Source organism: Cebus imitator, unplaced genomic scaffold, assembly GCF_001604975.1.
Source record: "Cebus imitator isolate Cc_AM_T3 unplaced genomic scaffold, Cebus_imitator-1.0 Scaffold102, whole genome shotgun sequence".
Lineage (NCBI taxonomy): Eukaryota > Metazoa > Chordata > Mammalia > Primates > Cebidae > Cebus > Cebus imitator.
In genome coordinates, this window is record NW_016107417.1 from 2,047,164 (window position 1) to 2,062,436 (window position 15,273).

Below are 15,273 nucleotides of genomic sequence, written 5' to 3' on the forward strand. Positions count from 1 at the left end.
TAATTTTTGTGTTTTTAGTAGAGATGGGGTTTTGCCATATTGGCCAGGCTAGTCTCGAACTCCTGACCTCATGATATGCCTGCCTCATTTTCCCAGTGCTGGGATTACAGACCTGAGCCACCACTCCTGGCCATTAAGTTTTTCTTACTCTTTGAGTTTCGTGGACATTGTGTTAAAGGAACCATAGTTGCTTCAAAGTCCCCTTCCAGTGTTAGATGAAGTGAGTGATTATCTTGTTCCAATGACTAAGGTGAGTCAAGGTGGACTGCAATTTTATCAGACCTCTGGTTTGTGCCTATTCCCTGCCATGGCCCTCCTGGGCTTTGACTGAGAGCTTGGAAGATCTCCAGGAGACTGTGGGAATTCAGTTCTGCCTTTCAGAAGTTTTGAACTTAGCATTCCTCCCCATGCAGGTTTGAAATGTGGCAAATGTCTTGAAGGGGAGATGGTCATGAGTATGTGGCAGGCTGTTGCCCTAAGATACTCCATATGCAGTATATGTCAATAGTTTTTTCTACAAATACTGATTTTTTAAATTATATCAATAGTGTATATCGTTTTCTTTTCTTTCTTTTCTTCTTTCTTTTTTTCTTTTGAGACTGAGTCGCACTGTTGCCTAGGCTGGAATGGAGTGGAGCAATCTCAGCTCACTGCAACCTCTGCCTCCTGGGTTCAAGCGATTCTCCTGCCTCAGCCTCCTGAGTAGCTGGGATTACAGGCACACGCCACCATGCCCAGCTGAATTTTTGTATTTTCAGTAGAGACGGGGTTTCACCATGCTGACCAGGATGGTCTTGATCTCCTGAGCTCGTGATCCACCCGCCTCGGCCTCCCAAAGTGCTGGGACTACAGGCGTGAGCCACCGCGCCCGGCCTTATTTATTTATTTATATATTTTTTGAGATGGAGTCTCGCTCTGTCACCCAGGCTGGAGTGTAGTGGCACCATCTCAGCTCACTGCAACCTCCACCTCCCAGGTTCAAGTGATTCTCCTGCGTCAGCCTCCTGAGTATCTGGGACTATAGCTACATGCCACCATGCCTGGCTAATTTTTGTATTTTTGGTAGAGATGGGGTTTTGCCATGTTTGCCAGGCTGGTCTTGAACTCCTGACTTCAGGTGATCCACCCACCTCAGCCTTCCAAAGTGCTGGAATTACAGGCATGAGCCACCATGCCCGGCCTTTCCCCTCCCTCCCTCCTTCCCTCCCTCCTTTCCTTCCTTCCTTCCTTCCTTCCTTCCTTCCTTCCTTCTTTTCTCTTTCTTTCTTTCCTTCCCTCCTTCCTTCCTTCCTTCCTCCTTCCTTCTTCTTTCTTTCTTTTCTTTCTTTTTCTCTTTCTTTCCTTCGTTCCTTCCTCCCTCCCTCCCTCCCTCTCTCTCTCTCTTTCTTTCTTTCTCTTTCTTTCTTTTGACGGAGTCTCACTCTGTCACCCAGGCTGGAGTGCAGTGGTACAATCTCAGCTCACTGCAACCTCCACCTCCTGGATTCAGGTGATTCTCCTGCCTCAGCCTCCCAAGTAGCTGGGATTACAGTGTTTGTCACATGCAAAAATGAGGTGCCAGAGCCAGTATTTGAGCTCAGTCTTTGTGACTCCAAAATTTCAGCCCTTTCTCATACCTTTTTGCTCCCAGAACAGCAATCTGGTGTGGGTGGCAAGGGAACTCCTTGACAGTCAGATTTTGCTTCTGCAGTCATTTTGGAAGTACCATTGGGCAATTCCTTTCCTCTCTCTGGGCTTCAGTTTACCCATCTCTTCTAAGATGCAATATTGATGCTCTGAGCCACAGGGACCGTGCCAGGGAAGGGAACAAAAGCAGATAGTTCTATGTCCAGCAGGGGGCGCCATGGGCTCTTTCAACTTCGCACTGGCTGGCGGCCTGGCTCTCCAATTCTGAGTGTCAGGGTGCCTTCTCGTCCACACACATTACCATCTCGCGTCACTGCCACCAAATACCAGGGAGTGGTTTCTATTTTTTCTCCCATAATTTTTACCTTTTAAAGTTGTGGCGGTATTTTGTTTTGTTTTTTTCAAAACAGAATCTCACTCTGTCACCCAGGCAGGAGTGCAATGGCGCGATCTCGGCTCACTGCAACCTCTGCCTCCTGGGTTCAATGGATTCTCCTGCCTCAGCCCCCCGTGTGGCTGGGATTACAGGCGCCTACCACCAGGCCCGGCTAATTTTTTTGTATTTTTAGTGGAGACGGGGTTTCACTATGTTGGCCAGGCTGCTGTTGAACTCCTGACCTCAGGTGATCCACCCACCTTGGCCTCCCAAAGTGCTGGGATTACAGGCATGAGCCACCGTGCCTGGCCTAGAACAGATTTAGACTTAGAGAAAAGTTGTGAAGATCATACGAAGTTCCCACAGACCCCACAGCCGCTCTCCCGTTATCAACATTTTACACTTACATGGTGCATTTGTCACAATTAATGAGTCAGTTGATACGGTATTATTAACTGAAGTCCATACTTTATTCAGGATTCCTCACTACCTTGCGCCCTGTTTCTGCTCTAGTATACCATATTGTATTTCATCATTAGGTTTCCTTAAGTTTCTCAGATTTTCCTTTTTGTTTTGTTTTGTTTTTGAGGCAGGGTCTTGCTCTGTCACCCAGACTAGAGTGCAATGGTGTGACCATAGCTTATTGCAGTCTGTAACTTCTGGGCTTAAGCAATCTTCCCACTTTAGCCTCCCAAGTAGCCAGAATTATAGGGGCACACCACCATGCCCAGATAATTTTTGTTTGCAGAGATTGGGTCTTGCTTTGTTGCCCAGGCTGGTATTGAACTTGTGGGCTCAGGCCATCCTCCCACCTCATCCTCGTCCTCCCAAAGTTCTGAGATTATAGGCATGAGCCACCACAATTGCCTGGCCAGACTTTCCTTTTTTTTCTTTTTCTTTTTCTTTTTTTTAATGTCCCCAGGGAGGTTTTCAGATGGGACTCCAATGTGTGTCTTGAGCTCATGGTCACTTAAGATTCCCTCTGGGGAATTTAGGAACACATGTTTATGGTAGAAACTGATGACTCTAATGGAATCCTTGGATTGATATTCAGAAGTAGTTCCCTCAGTGGAGGGCTGTGCACCTGTAATCCCATCACTTTGGGAGGATGAGGTGGGAGGATCACTTAAGCCCAGGAGTTTGAGTCCAGCCTGGGTAATATAGTGAGACCTTGTCTCGAAAGAAACAAAGAAAGAAAGAAAGAAACAAGGAAAGAAAGAAAGAAACAAAGAAAGAAAGAAAGAAAGAAAGAAAGAAAGAAAGAAAGAAAGAAAGAAAGAAAGAAAGAAAGAGGAAAAAGAGAAGGAAAGAAAGAGAGAAAGAAGAAAGAAAGAAAGAAATTTTTTCAATAAATATAGTAAGACCCTCTCTCAAAAGAAGAAGAAAGAAAGAACAAAAGAAAGAAAAAGAAAGAAAGGAAGGAAGGAAGAAAAGAAGGAAGATTCCTTTGAAGGAGACATTTTGAGTATGCCTGCTATATGCCAGTCCTGTGCTTGGTGCCAGGGTCCTCCTGGGGCTGACAGCTCAGTTATTTGTCCAAGTTGGAGAACAGATGCACAAGGATGGCAGAAGGCAAAATTCCACCCTCCTTTTCCACTCAAGGACCCAACCAAGGCGGAAAAGTGGTGACAGGTCCTCCCGAGTATCTTCCTTCCCATGGAACTCTCTTAAGGGCATGGCCCCAGAGCTGGAGGATTTGGAATAAAAGGAGGCTTAGGGGCTTTCTCAGGGTTACGCCCTCAGTTCCTGGAATCCAGCCCCTGTACTTCACTGGAGAAAGATGGAGGCATGGAGCTTCTTTCCTTTCCTTGAGAAAGAAACGTGCTCTAAGCCTTTGACGTCACCATTGCCTTCTAATTCAATTTGATACCTTTAGTCCATTCTGCACTTCTCAGCTTATAAGTGGACGCTATCAAGTTCTAACAGCATCTTTGGGAGATAAGTGCCGTATTTGTGAGTCCCACTTCACTTGTGGAGAAAGTGAGCCTCAAGTCCCATTTGGCAAATAATTGGTGGAGGTGAGATTTGAATCCAGGGTTCGCTCTGTTGCCCAGGCTGGAGTACAGTGGTGTGATCCTGGCTCACTGCAACCTCTGCCTCCCAGGCTCAAGAGATCCTCCTGCCTCAGCCTCTCATGTAGGTGGGACTACAAGTGTGCACCACACCCAGCTAATTTTTTTTTTTTTTTTTTTTGAGGCGGAGTTTCACTCACGTTACCCAGGCTGGAGTGCAATGGCGCGATCTCGGCTCACCGCAACCTCCGCCTCCTGGGTTCAGGCAATTCTCCTGCCTCAGCCTCCTGAGTAGCTGGGATTACAGGCACGCGCCACCATGCCCAGCTAATCAGCTAATTTTTGTATTTTGTAAAGACAGGGTTTCACCATGTCGCCCAGGCTAATCTCAAATTTCTGGGCTCAAGAAATCTTCCTGCCTTGGCCTCCCAAAGTGCTGGGATTGCAGGCATGAGCCACTGCTCCCAGCCCATCTCTTCATTTTCATTTGCCCTCACTCTACCCTGTGGCTGTTTGGCTTTCAAGCTTGGAGGAAAACAGCACTTTTGGAAACTTTTTTCTTTTGACCTACTGAATTATATTCTGTTCAGCTCGACTTTACAGACCTGGAGTGGCAAAAGGAGGGAGTTTCTCACCCTATGCTTGGGAGAGAGGCCCCTGCTCCAGCCCACACTTGCCCTTCTTGAGTAATCTGGGATGGGATGATTTGAGGTGGTGGTTCACTGGCTCTCGCAGCAGAGAAAACAGCCCAGGGTTGGGATGCAGATGCTCTGGGTATGTTGCCCACCCATGCATGCCTCTCACCAACTGTGGGAGCAAATAACTTTTTACCTGTGGTCCTCAGTTTCTTCATCAGTGAGATGGGCTAATATGCCTGCTCGAGAGGCTTTGTTGCAGCAAATAAGATATGTAAAAGAGTGTGTCAGCTGAAAGCCCTGTGCAAGGATTACAGACGTGTTTATAATTTCCAATGAGCTGATCCAGGGCCCCACAAGGAAGTTGCTTCCCTGAAGGATCAGGTGAAGAAATAACTTGTAAGCAGAAGCTTCAAGCCCGTGTTCAGAACCAATATCAAGTTGAATCCTCTTGTCCACCTCTAGGCCCTCTGTTCCCTCCCACACCATGAGCATTGTAAGCCTGGCGCAGGGAGAAGATGCCAGTATTCTCTAGTACTGGATGCCAAGCGCCTTGAGGATAAGACATAACTTTTGTTGCAGCCCTAAACTTTCCAGCATCTAGCACAGTATGGGCCACACAACGTACATGCAGATGTTGAGTGAAAGAATGAATGAATGGGTAAATGAATGAATGAATGAATTCATGAGTAGATGAAGAAATGCTGGGGCCATAAACACGTTCAACTTTTACCTCGTGACCCCCAGGCTCCCATCCAAGCCTCCTGAACTTATCCTTCACTCTTCCTTTTACACAGCAGTGCATGACACCAGAGGTACCAAAAAGGCAAACTGGACTTTATTATAAAGTTGGCTACAAAGTCACCGCAGCACCACGAGGTGGCCATCTGGGCAGGCCCAGGCAGTCTGGCGGCCGGTTGAGTCCCGCACCAGGTACACGCACTCGTGCAAGCACATGTGTGACGGCAGGTCTGCCTTCCTCCATCGGAAAGGAACGTAGCGTCTCTTCGCACCCCCCACCCCAGGCGCGGGGCGCAAAAGTCACAGGAAGGGCCGCCAGGGCGGCAGAGTCCATCGGAATTGAAATCCCGTTACTGGTGTGTAGAGAATTCTACGTGGGTGTCAAGAGCCCCTCAGGGCACGGGCTGGCCCGGGTGGGCCCTGCCTTTCCCCCACCAAGGCCTAGAGGTGGCTTGGCCCCTAGGAGTGGAGAACTGGCCCAGGCCAATGGGGCAACGCGGCGGGGAAGTGACACTCCCCCATTCTCCGCTTGAAATCCCATTCAAGGAAACTCACTACGAGTGAATACAGATTGAAATGGAAACTGGGATCGCTGGAAGTCTCTTGATTTTAAAAAGAAGCTCCCCTCCCTTGCCCTCCCACCTCCCCCCGCAAATCCTGCAGGGCCTGGGGAATCATATATATCCCCCTCTGGCCCCCAGAATCCCCCCAACAGTCCCGGGGGGGTGGAGAGCGGCTCCACGTCTTGATGACAATATGCCATACTTGACGACGTTAAGTCACAGACTTATTCAAAACGTTGGTTCCCCTCCACTTCCATCTGCAGGGAGAGATAGAGAGAGAGCACAATCAGTTAGACCAATTAGGACAGAGGATCCTGGGGCTGAGAATGTGCTGATATTAGTATGGGTTTCAAAGATGTTGGCTCAATGATGAAACGATCCCCAGAGACTCAGTAGATTAGGGAGCAATTTGGATGGACGGATTGAAACTGAGGCTGTAGCCAGGGACAGCCTCATCTTTCTTTTTTTTTTTTTTGGGATGGAGTTTCGCTCTTGTTACCCAGGCTGGAGTGCAATGGCGCGATCTCGGCTCACCACAACCTCTGCCTTCTGGGTTCAGGCAATTCTCCTGCCTCAGCCTCCTGAGTAGCTGGGATTACAGGCACGCGCCACCATGCCCAGCTAATTTTTTGTGTTTTTAGCAGAGACGGGGTTTCACCGTGTTGACCAGGATGGTCTCTATCTCTTGACCTCGTGATCCACCCGCCTCGGCCTCCCAAAGTGCTGGGATTACAGGCTTGAGCCACCGCACCCGGCCAGCCTCATCTTTCTTTTACCAACTTCTATAAACTCTTGCTCTTTATCCCCTTCAGGGAGCTAGGATACTAGGATAGAGCTCTAGTCCCTCTTCCATCAGTTTGTTTAGTGCCCTAAGGAGAGTTTCTTTGATTATTTTCATCTGTAAAATGGGGTGGTGAAGACTGATCTAGTTAAGCACAAGCCCTTCCTTAAGGATTCCCTAGTACTCTATCCCACAGCCCCAACCCCTGCCAGGTCTACTTGTTCAACTTAAGTCTTTCATTTTTTCCTTATCCCCACTGCTACTTTTTGCAGCAGGGGATGTCATCCCTTAATAAAATAGAGGTACAGAGAGGGGAAATGATTCACCCAATTCTACCCAACATTTCCTTGGCAGGAGAGGGACTTGGGTTCTTGGACCTTCTGGCTGGACTCACCTTCATGGAAGCTGTCTTGAACTTGGCTCTGGAGTTGATGCAACTCATCAGTAAACCCATCATAGGGGAATGCTGAGACACCTGTCTCAAAGGCGGTTTCATATGTGGCCAGGTCCTCCAGGAAGCTGTGGTCTTCTGGGGACAGGTTGTTGCAAGGCGATGGGGCCCCTCCTGGGCCCTCTGCCTCAGGATCCCCTGAACCCCATTCCTCATTGGGGTCTGGGGTAGAGAGATCCATGAAGATGTCTTCCACGGGCGTCTCTTCCAGGAACATGTTATCAGGGTCAGCCAGGAAGTCCAACTCCTGGCATTTCCAGGGTTTCAGGTCCAGGCTGAGCACAGGGGGGCCTGCCCCCGACAGGGACAGGTTGGAGTCCAGGGGCTCCAGTCCTCCAAGTGGCTCTAGTCCACCAGTGCCAGCCTCAGCTGAGAAGGGTCTGTCCATGCCCTGAGCCAATTGGCTGATCTGCTGGATGAGACGGTCTATCTCGTTCTGCTCCTTTTCAGAGTAGTGGAAGAAACTCTGTTTGACTGGAGAGGCCTCAGGTGTGAGCAGGCCTTCGGGCACCAGGGGGACATCCACAGAGAGGGGGCCCCGGAGCTGGGCTAGGGCCAAGAGCGTGCAGTCCCCATTACCAGGGCTGCTAGGACTTGGGGGCAACTTCTCATAGAGAAAACTGCATCCCTCCTGGGCGAAGTAAGTCTTGGTAGGATTGGGGCTCAGTTGCTCTGGGAAGGTTTGGCTGGGGCTGTCCAGGTGTGCTTGGAATGCTGTGCTGGGAGGAGTCAGCTGTTCATGGGCAGGGCTGCCCATAGGCTCTGGAAAGGTGGCCGTGCTGGGAAGCAGCTGGTCTGAGAAGGTAGAGGTGCAGGGAGTCAACTGGTCTTCATAGCTTCTGACTGAGGTTTCAGTCAGCTGGCCTTGCAGTGGGCTAGTTAGTGGATCTGGGAAGGTTGCACTGCTGGGTGTCAACTGATCAGAGAAGGTCGCAGTGCTTGGAGTCAGCTGTTCTTGAAGAGTGCTGGATGGGCCAGGCAAGTGGGTCTGGAAGGGCTCATGGAGGCTGAAGAGGAAGGCACAGCCTCCTGGCTGGTGGGGTGTGTAGGGTGGAGTGCACACAAGATCCTTGCTCAGTTCTGCTTGGAGAGAAGGCTCAGGCCCAGAAGGGAATGCCAAGTAACTGAAGTCCAGTTCTTTGGAGGGTCGGGGAAGCTCTTCTGATGCAGAGACAACACTCAGTTCAGGAGCACTGGGGAAGCTGGTGCTTCTGGGAGCCCCCAGTGCTGTGGTAAAGAGTGGGTTAGTGCTGGAGCACTGTTCCTGGGAGAGAATGTTCTCAGGGAATGAGGGCAGCATGGTCGGAGTGCCCAGGACATAAGCTGCCTGGTTGTCTTCAGAGTTCAACTGCTGGCGGAGGCTCCAGGCTTCCATGTCACTGGAGAGGAGAGAAGAGGCAGCTGGTAAGGGTTTCATGTCCATTTCCAGAGCAGTTCCCTGATTTGTGTCTCCTCCATGCTGACCTCAGCTGCCCCCTAGACCCCTGCTTGTGGCTTACCTGATTGGGTAGTTATTGGCAGTAATGGGGCCCTCTGGACCTTCTGAGTATAGCAAGCAGTAAATCCATGCCCAGCCTCCAGTCTTGGCCTGTAGTCTCACCACCATCTCTGCCTGAATATCTCCACTCTCAGCCACTGGGGAGAAAGAAGATGCAGAGTTAGGATGCCCACCAGGCAACTCTACCTACTCCCCACCTTTGCTCACCTCTCCACTGAATTAAGATAGCCATGACATCCTCTCCTCTGACTACCCTCACCTGCACCACTCAGCTCTCTACCTTGACCTCACCACTCAGAGTCCCCCAATTCTGCTTCTATTATTGCCTTGAATCCTCACCCTCATGTTCACCCTATAGCATCCGAAATTGTTGGCCTCTGTTATCTCCCCAGCATCACTCTTGACTACAGCTCATTCTTTGTCTGGTCTCCCATGCCCTTTCTCAGCTTGCTGTCTTGTCCCCAGCCTCTCTGGACACTCACACAGGCGGTAGTGTTGAGCAGAAGCGTGGGCCAGGTCCTCGGGGTGCAGCAGTCCATACCATGATTTACAAAGCAGTTCACTGCGCTCAAAGCCCAGGTAGATTAGGACACTGGGAAGGTGGAAAGGGTGAGGTCAGCTTTCTGTTTTCCTTTCTTGATACCCATGCATCTCACTCCCTCCCAGATCCTCTGCCCCCCTAAACCCCATCCTCCCTGCCCCTGACTCCAGAATCTAGGGTTCCCTCAGCTCTGGCCTGCCTTTCTCTTGGAATCTGAACACTCCAGGCTTACCTCTCAGAGATGTCCAGTAGGGCCAGGTCTTTAGCATGACGGCTCTGGAACATGGCCAGGAAGAGTGAGGCAGGGCCAGGGCCAGGGCCAGGGCGGGGTCTCGGCTCCAGTGGGGCACAGAAAGCTGTGAACACGGGGTTTCCTGCCCAGTAGGCCCCAGGTGGGTGAGCATGGAATCGGCCTCGAATAAGCACCAGTTTGTTGCCTGCACTCTGGCGCCTGAGGGACTTGGAGGTGTTGAAGCGGCAGCGGAAGAGGCGATCTAGATGGGTGAAGAGAAAAACCGTTAAGAGGGTGAGTGGCTGAGTGAGACAGTGGATGCAGGGGAGAAGGGAAGCAAGTGGGAAATTGGACTGAGGAGGGAAGAAGGGAGTCCTTACCAGTGTCCAGGGCAGAGGGCAGGGTGAGTTGCTGGCGCACAGTGAGGTGGTCAGCTGGGTCAATGATGTCGTAGATGCTGTCACCCTGGGCAACCAGGTCCACCTGAAGAAGAAAAGAAGAGATGACCATTAGTGAGAACAGCGGGAGCCAATCTTTGATCTATGATATCTTGCAGGGTATAACCTTTCCCTCCATAGTAATTCCCAGTTCTTCAGGAGTGGAAGGCTCATAGTGCCCCCTTCATGCCCAGCCTCAGCTGAAATGACCCTCAGCACTCACCATGGAGTGGCCCAGATGCTCGCTCACACTCTCAGACAGGTAGAGCAACTTCCCCTCGGCTGTGAACACAAGCAGAAAGCCGGGTAGTGCCGCTACGATGTCTTCAAGCTCTTGAGCTGAGAGAAGCCCCGTGGGGCCCGCCAGAGGAGTGCCTGTAGGGCGAGAAGACATGGTGAGTCAGGAGTAAGACTGGGAGGCAAAGCAGAAGTGAGGAAGGCATGGCCTGAGTTTCAAAGAATCCAGAGGAATTTCTCATGGACGTGCTTCTGCAAACACCTGTTGACCCGCTGCCTGCAGCTCTTGACCAGGGAACCTGTTGCTGTATCTCCATAGCCCGCAAGCCCTCGACTTCTAAACCGGGTCGGCGCCTCCTCGGCTCTGAATTTCTGAATCGTGGACAGAGCTCCCAAGGGGCTGTGAATCTCAGAACCGCGGACAGAGTTCCAAAGCGGACTGTGAGTTCAGAACCGTGGACAGCTCCCTGCTCGGCCGAAGCGGCCGTCAGCACCACGGGCAGCACCCCCCGAAGGCTACAGGAAACCCTTTCAGCACCGCGGACAGTGCTACGCTTCCCTAGACTCAGGCTGCTCCATCCCTGCAACTTCCCGGGCTTCCCTCCCCAGCTCCCTGAGCGCCTTTACACTGGCAGGCACCGAGGCCGCTCTGGCCTGGCTCTTCTCCTCTCCTCTCCTCTCCTCTCCTCTCCTCTCCTCTAAGGCCCCTGGTGTTAGAGATACCGTCCAGGCTCTCTAACTCTCACTCAGAACTAAGGCGAGGTTTGGAGGGAGCTCAGGAGGAAAAATAGACAGTCCCGAATCTCCCCAGCTCGCCAGCACGCTGCCCTAGACATGCAGCAGCCCCAGCGGGTTCCCCAGCTCCAGGGTCCCGGCAGCTCGGATCTCCGGTAGTCCCAGCATGCTCACCTCCAGCGAAGAAGACGCCCTTGCGAGTGTAGATGCAGGCGAGGCTCATGATGTGCAGGTAGGACAGCCGGACCTTGTCCGCTTCGGCCAGCGGCAGCAGCTCCTTGAGGTTCCGGATCTCGGCGTTGATCTGGTCCCGGCGCGCCTTGGAGGCGCCCTTGGTGGAGCGGTACATGACCGGCGGCTGCGGAGCTCCAGCTCGGGCGCCCGAGCACCTTCGCTCCCGTCCCGACGCACCGGCGGCTTCCTCCTCCGTGCTTCCCAGTCTCTCGCTCAGGCTCGCTCTCTGCTCTCCTGGGCTCCGCTCGGCTGCGCTGCCCCCCTCGCCTGCCTCACGCCGCCTTATATAGCTCCTGCCAGGCGTGGGGGGCTCGTTTTAGAGCTGGGGGGCGGGAGAGCGGGAGGCTGGGCTAAGCGAGCTGCAGCGGGAGCTGCTGACTGGGGAGGGGGGCTCCTCCTCCCGCCCGGCTTCCGACGTCATCCCATGACGTAGAATGAGAGCGGGAGGGGGGCGAGCGAGGGGGGAGCAGGAGGCTGCGGAGGGGGCCGAGCCTGGCGGGAGCTGAGCGGAGAGGCAGGCGCTGCGTTAGGAAAGCCTGAATGGGGTGTGGGGACCCAGGCGTCCGAACGCGTTCAGTTGAGGGAAGCGACAGGGCCAGGATTAGGGCGGCCTGAAGCCCCCGGCAGGAGTCTGCAGAGGGCAGAGAGGGGCTGGCACTGACACTAATTTTTCTGAGGAGTTGAGGGAATGGGGAGGAACAGGGCTGTCTACAAATTCCCCTCGTTACTTGCCAGACAAGGTCACGTTCACATGCAGGGAAGGAGGACTTTCCTTGGCCTCCGTGGGACAGGTCACAGCTGGGGTTCCTCTCTGAGGACTACTCAACCTGGGATTCCCTTGGCCATTTTCAAAAAACAAATCCCCTCCCCCTCTTCCCAAACCGAGCCTTGGCGGTTTATCAGGGGGTATTCATGGGGGTCTAAGTCCCTAGGATGGGTGGAAAGACGGTCCGGTGGGAAAGGGACCAGCTGAATTTGGCGTTGATATTGTTTTCTCACAGCCACGAATAGAAACCAACACCAGCGCTAGGCTGCAGTGATTCTTGGTTTCCCTGTCAGCTAATTAACCTTAGCTGCTGAAGGGGGAAACTGAGGCAGGGACGCGGGGGACAGCGAGGACCTGGATCTGCACTTAGGCATCCCTTCCCCCCTCCCCCACCCCGTTACCGGCCCCCAAGCGAGCGCTTTCCCCCGCCCTGCTGCCAGCCTCGGTCTCCCCGCGGGCCGGGGGCGGGGGCGGGGCCGGGGGAATCCCAGCTCCATATTAGGACAGGAATCCTCCGGCGGCAGCCGCGGCTGCGGCGGCGGCGGGCGGGGCCTGACTGCCTCCGCACAGCTCAGCAGGGCTCCCCGCCCTGCCTAGGCGGGCAAGATGGGGGAGCAGCCGAGAAGGGAGGGGGCCGCGCCGGACCCTCCGTGACCCCTGCAGCTACCAGGGACCCTGTAACTTCGCCAGGCTCCCTCTACCCCTCTCCACATCTGTGGCGCTAGGGCTGCTGGCTCTGCCTCTCCACCTTCAACTCTCCACCTCTCACCTTCGTTTCTTTTTCTCCTAGCGTGCTTGGTGGTTGGCTTAGCTTAGTGCCCCGACCCCTGAAGCTTCCCCTTTCTTTCTTCTCCATAGCCTGTCACCTTTGCCCTATCCGATACCCCCCTCCCCTTTCTTTCTCTTTTCACCACAGATTATTGCTCTCTACAGGGTCGAGGAGATGCCGTTCTTATCCGGGGATTCAATAATGCAAGAAGCAAGTGGGCTAGCGAATGTTCTTATCTGAAATATCATTTGATGGAGTAGCTGTGTGTGCATGGAATCACTTAAGGGGCTGGAAATCAGACCACTTAAAAATTGGGAAGTCCCAGTCACACAGGAAGCCTGGAGATGAACTTTGACATCAAAAAGGACAGTTTGAGACCAGGGAATTCCCCACTCCTCGTGGAAAGGGGTGGTAGCAAGAGAGGTAGGGTGGGAAGAGAGGCAGTCGAGGAGACGTATGTCTTAAAAGAGGGGTACAAAGCTGTGGAGACCCTATCCTGGTGTCTTATGCATTTGGCAGAGGTTGGGGCCATCCTGTGGTAAGTGTAACAACTGAGGTGGAGGGAACGCTGTCCATGTGTCTGTCTGCCACTGTCTGTAATCCTATTGACATGGATGACAGAGAGATGGTTCCTTCTGGACATGGGTCTGTGTTGCTTCTTTCATTTCGATCTGACCTCTGATGTGCCCATCCACCTCTCTCTCTCAAGCTTCTATTTGAACAACCCCTTGATCTTTGGGTCCCCTTCCGTATGAAATTCCAGGGGGGTTGTTCCTGTGTTCTTCACCCACTGATGCTAAAGCTGCCTGGGAGAAATTCTGAGTGTCCTTCTCCACAATCAGAGGAGTCTACTGGGTGTGTCCCTTGGCCTCCAGAAATCTGAGCGAATCTGCACTGAAGGAATGGGGCTCTGGCAGCTGTCCGTGGTGCTGAAAAAGTCACCACGGAAGTGAGATAGGCTGCAGTTTGCGGGACATCAAGGTAGGGCCTGGGTTCCCACAGGCCTCAGAGTGAGCCTCCCCTTTGACTGTCCCCTTATTCTCTGTAGATGGATATGGGTGAGTTGCAGGGGGCCAAGATTCCTGGGCTGTAGTAGGAGTGAAGTAAGCAAGGGAGGAGAACTGGGCTCAAGGGAAGAGCCCCTGGCTTTTTCCAGAATGGAATAGAAAGAAGCACTTTGGAAGGGAAGAAGGGTCTAGAAAGGGACAAGGGAGGGGGTAGAGAAGAGCTCATCCTAGTTCGCCCACTCTGATTCAAGTTGAGAAGCTCTGTATGCCCCGATGTCTCCTCTCCCTAGGCCAGCTCCCACTCCCCTTGCCTCCCACCTCCATGAAGCTATTTTTAACTGTGCAGAACCAAAAATAGCTTGGCAGCAGCTTCAGGCCGTGGGAGAGGAGCTATTTATATCACCAGTGACGGTTCCGAAATAGCAAGCAGGAGGAGGGGGGTGGCTGGCACACTAGAGAGCTCCTGGCCGCTGCTAAAAATACTGGCAGTGTGAGTCATCCTGGCCTGGCTGAGTCACCCCACTCTCTCCCCCAAGTGGCAGGCAGCAGCAGCAGAACAAGCTAAGAATTAGAAGCCTGAGATGGGGGAGGCATCAGAGCCTGCTGGCTGTGGGAAAGTGGGCAAGGGAATGAATTGGGAGAGGGGCTTTGGGGTGAGTGTGTAGAAGGAATGGGAGAGCAGAGCCTCTCAGCCAAACCTACTGGGCAAGCGTGCAGCATCCCCAGCCAGCTATGCACTACTGTTCAGGGATGCTTGGGCAATGGAAGGAAAAGAGCCAGACTGTGTGTGTGTGTGTGTTCACTCGACTGAGAGTGTGTTTGTATGTCCTGTGTGTCTGCTTCTAAACCTGTCTGAACGTATTTGTGTGTCTTTATCTGTGTTTCTGTTTGCATGTGTGTTTGTAGCTGCAAGTCTCTAGCCCTGTATGTGTTTACCTATGTCTGCATCTATGTCTGTCTTTTTTAAAAAGTCTCCAACTTCTATGTTTGTGCCTGTGTGTATTTATGTCTACAACTTTCCATATGCCTCTCTGTCAGTGTCTGTGTTTGTGTCCATATCTGAGTCTGCTCTGGGTCTTTCTCTCAGCATCTGATGGCATGGTGGGATGTGCATGCATCCCCAAACTCAATATAGTTTCTGTTGCCCTCTCTGATGTTACTTGTTGGGCTCCTGCACCATCTATGTCTTTCTCACCTCTTTCTACCTAGCATCTTCCCCTCTTTCCAAGAACCCCCTAACCATTTGTGAAGCTCTCTCTGTTGCATGCAATCTGTAGTAAAAACATGGAGGAAAAGAGCCCCACATGACCTCTCCCTTTTCTCTTGAATCATCCTGAATTCTCCCTGGCCTGCAGGAGTAAGTGGTTTTCCATCACTCCATATTTGGAGAGCTGAGAGAAGAGAAGGGCTTTCTTTAGTTCCCAAAAAAAATATTCCTGGTGTGGGCACAGGCATGCGTAGCGCGCATGCACACACACACAGGCGCACATACACATGCACGCACACACACACAACTGAGAGAATGAGAGAGAGAAAAAAATATCAAGGTCCCTTCTTTACTGAGACGAGCTCGCATCTGTTGCCATAGCAACCCACCCACTCTTTCCCCGAAAAATCACCAAGAAGAGGTGA

General features: G+C 52.4%; 1 protein-coding gene across 2 annotated transcripts; it reads right to left on the reverse strand.

The window, feature by feature from the left end:
- Nucleotides 1–5,465: 5,465 nt before the first annotated feature.
- NPAS4 (neuronal PAS domain protein 4) lies at nucleotides 5,466–11,390 on the reverse strand. 2 transcript variants are annotated; one of them, XM_017537065.2, is made up of 8 exons: nucleotides 11,040–11,384; nucleotides 10,117–10,268; nucleotides 9,837–9,939; nucleotides 9,457–9,718; nucleotides 9,166–9,275; nucleotides 8,685–8,820; nucleotides 7,129–8,564; nucleotides 5,466–6,210 (listed from the first exon to the last, which is right to left on the reverse strand). In XM_017537065.2, the coding sequence occupies exons 1-8, from the start codon at nucleotides 11,212–11,214 to the stop codon at nucleotides 6,182–6,184; spliced, it is 2,403 nt and encodes an 800-aa protein (XP_017392554.1). In that variant the 5' UTR covers nucleotides 11,215–11,384; the 3' UTR covers nucleotides 5,466–6,181. The 2 variants fall into 2 exon arrangements, with proteins under 2 accessions (XP_017392554.1, XP_017392555.1); XM_017537066.2 differs by lacking the exon at nucleotides 9,166–9,275 and having other exon boundaries at nucleotides 11,040–11,390.
- Between the last annotated feature and the right edge of the window lie 3,883 nt (nucleotides 11,391–15,273).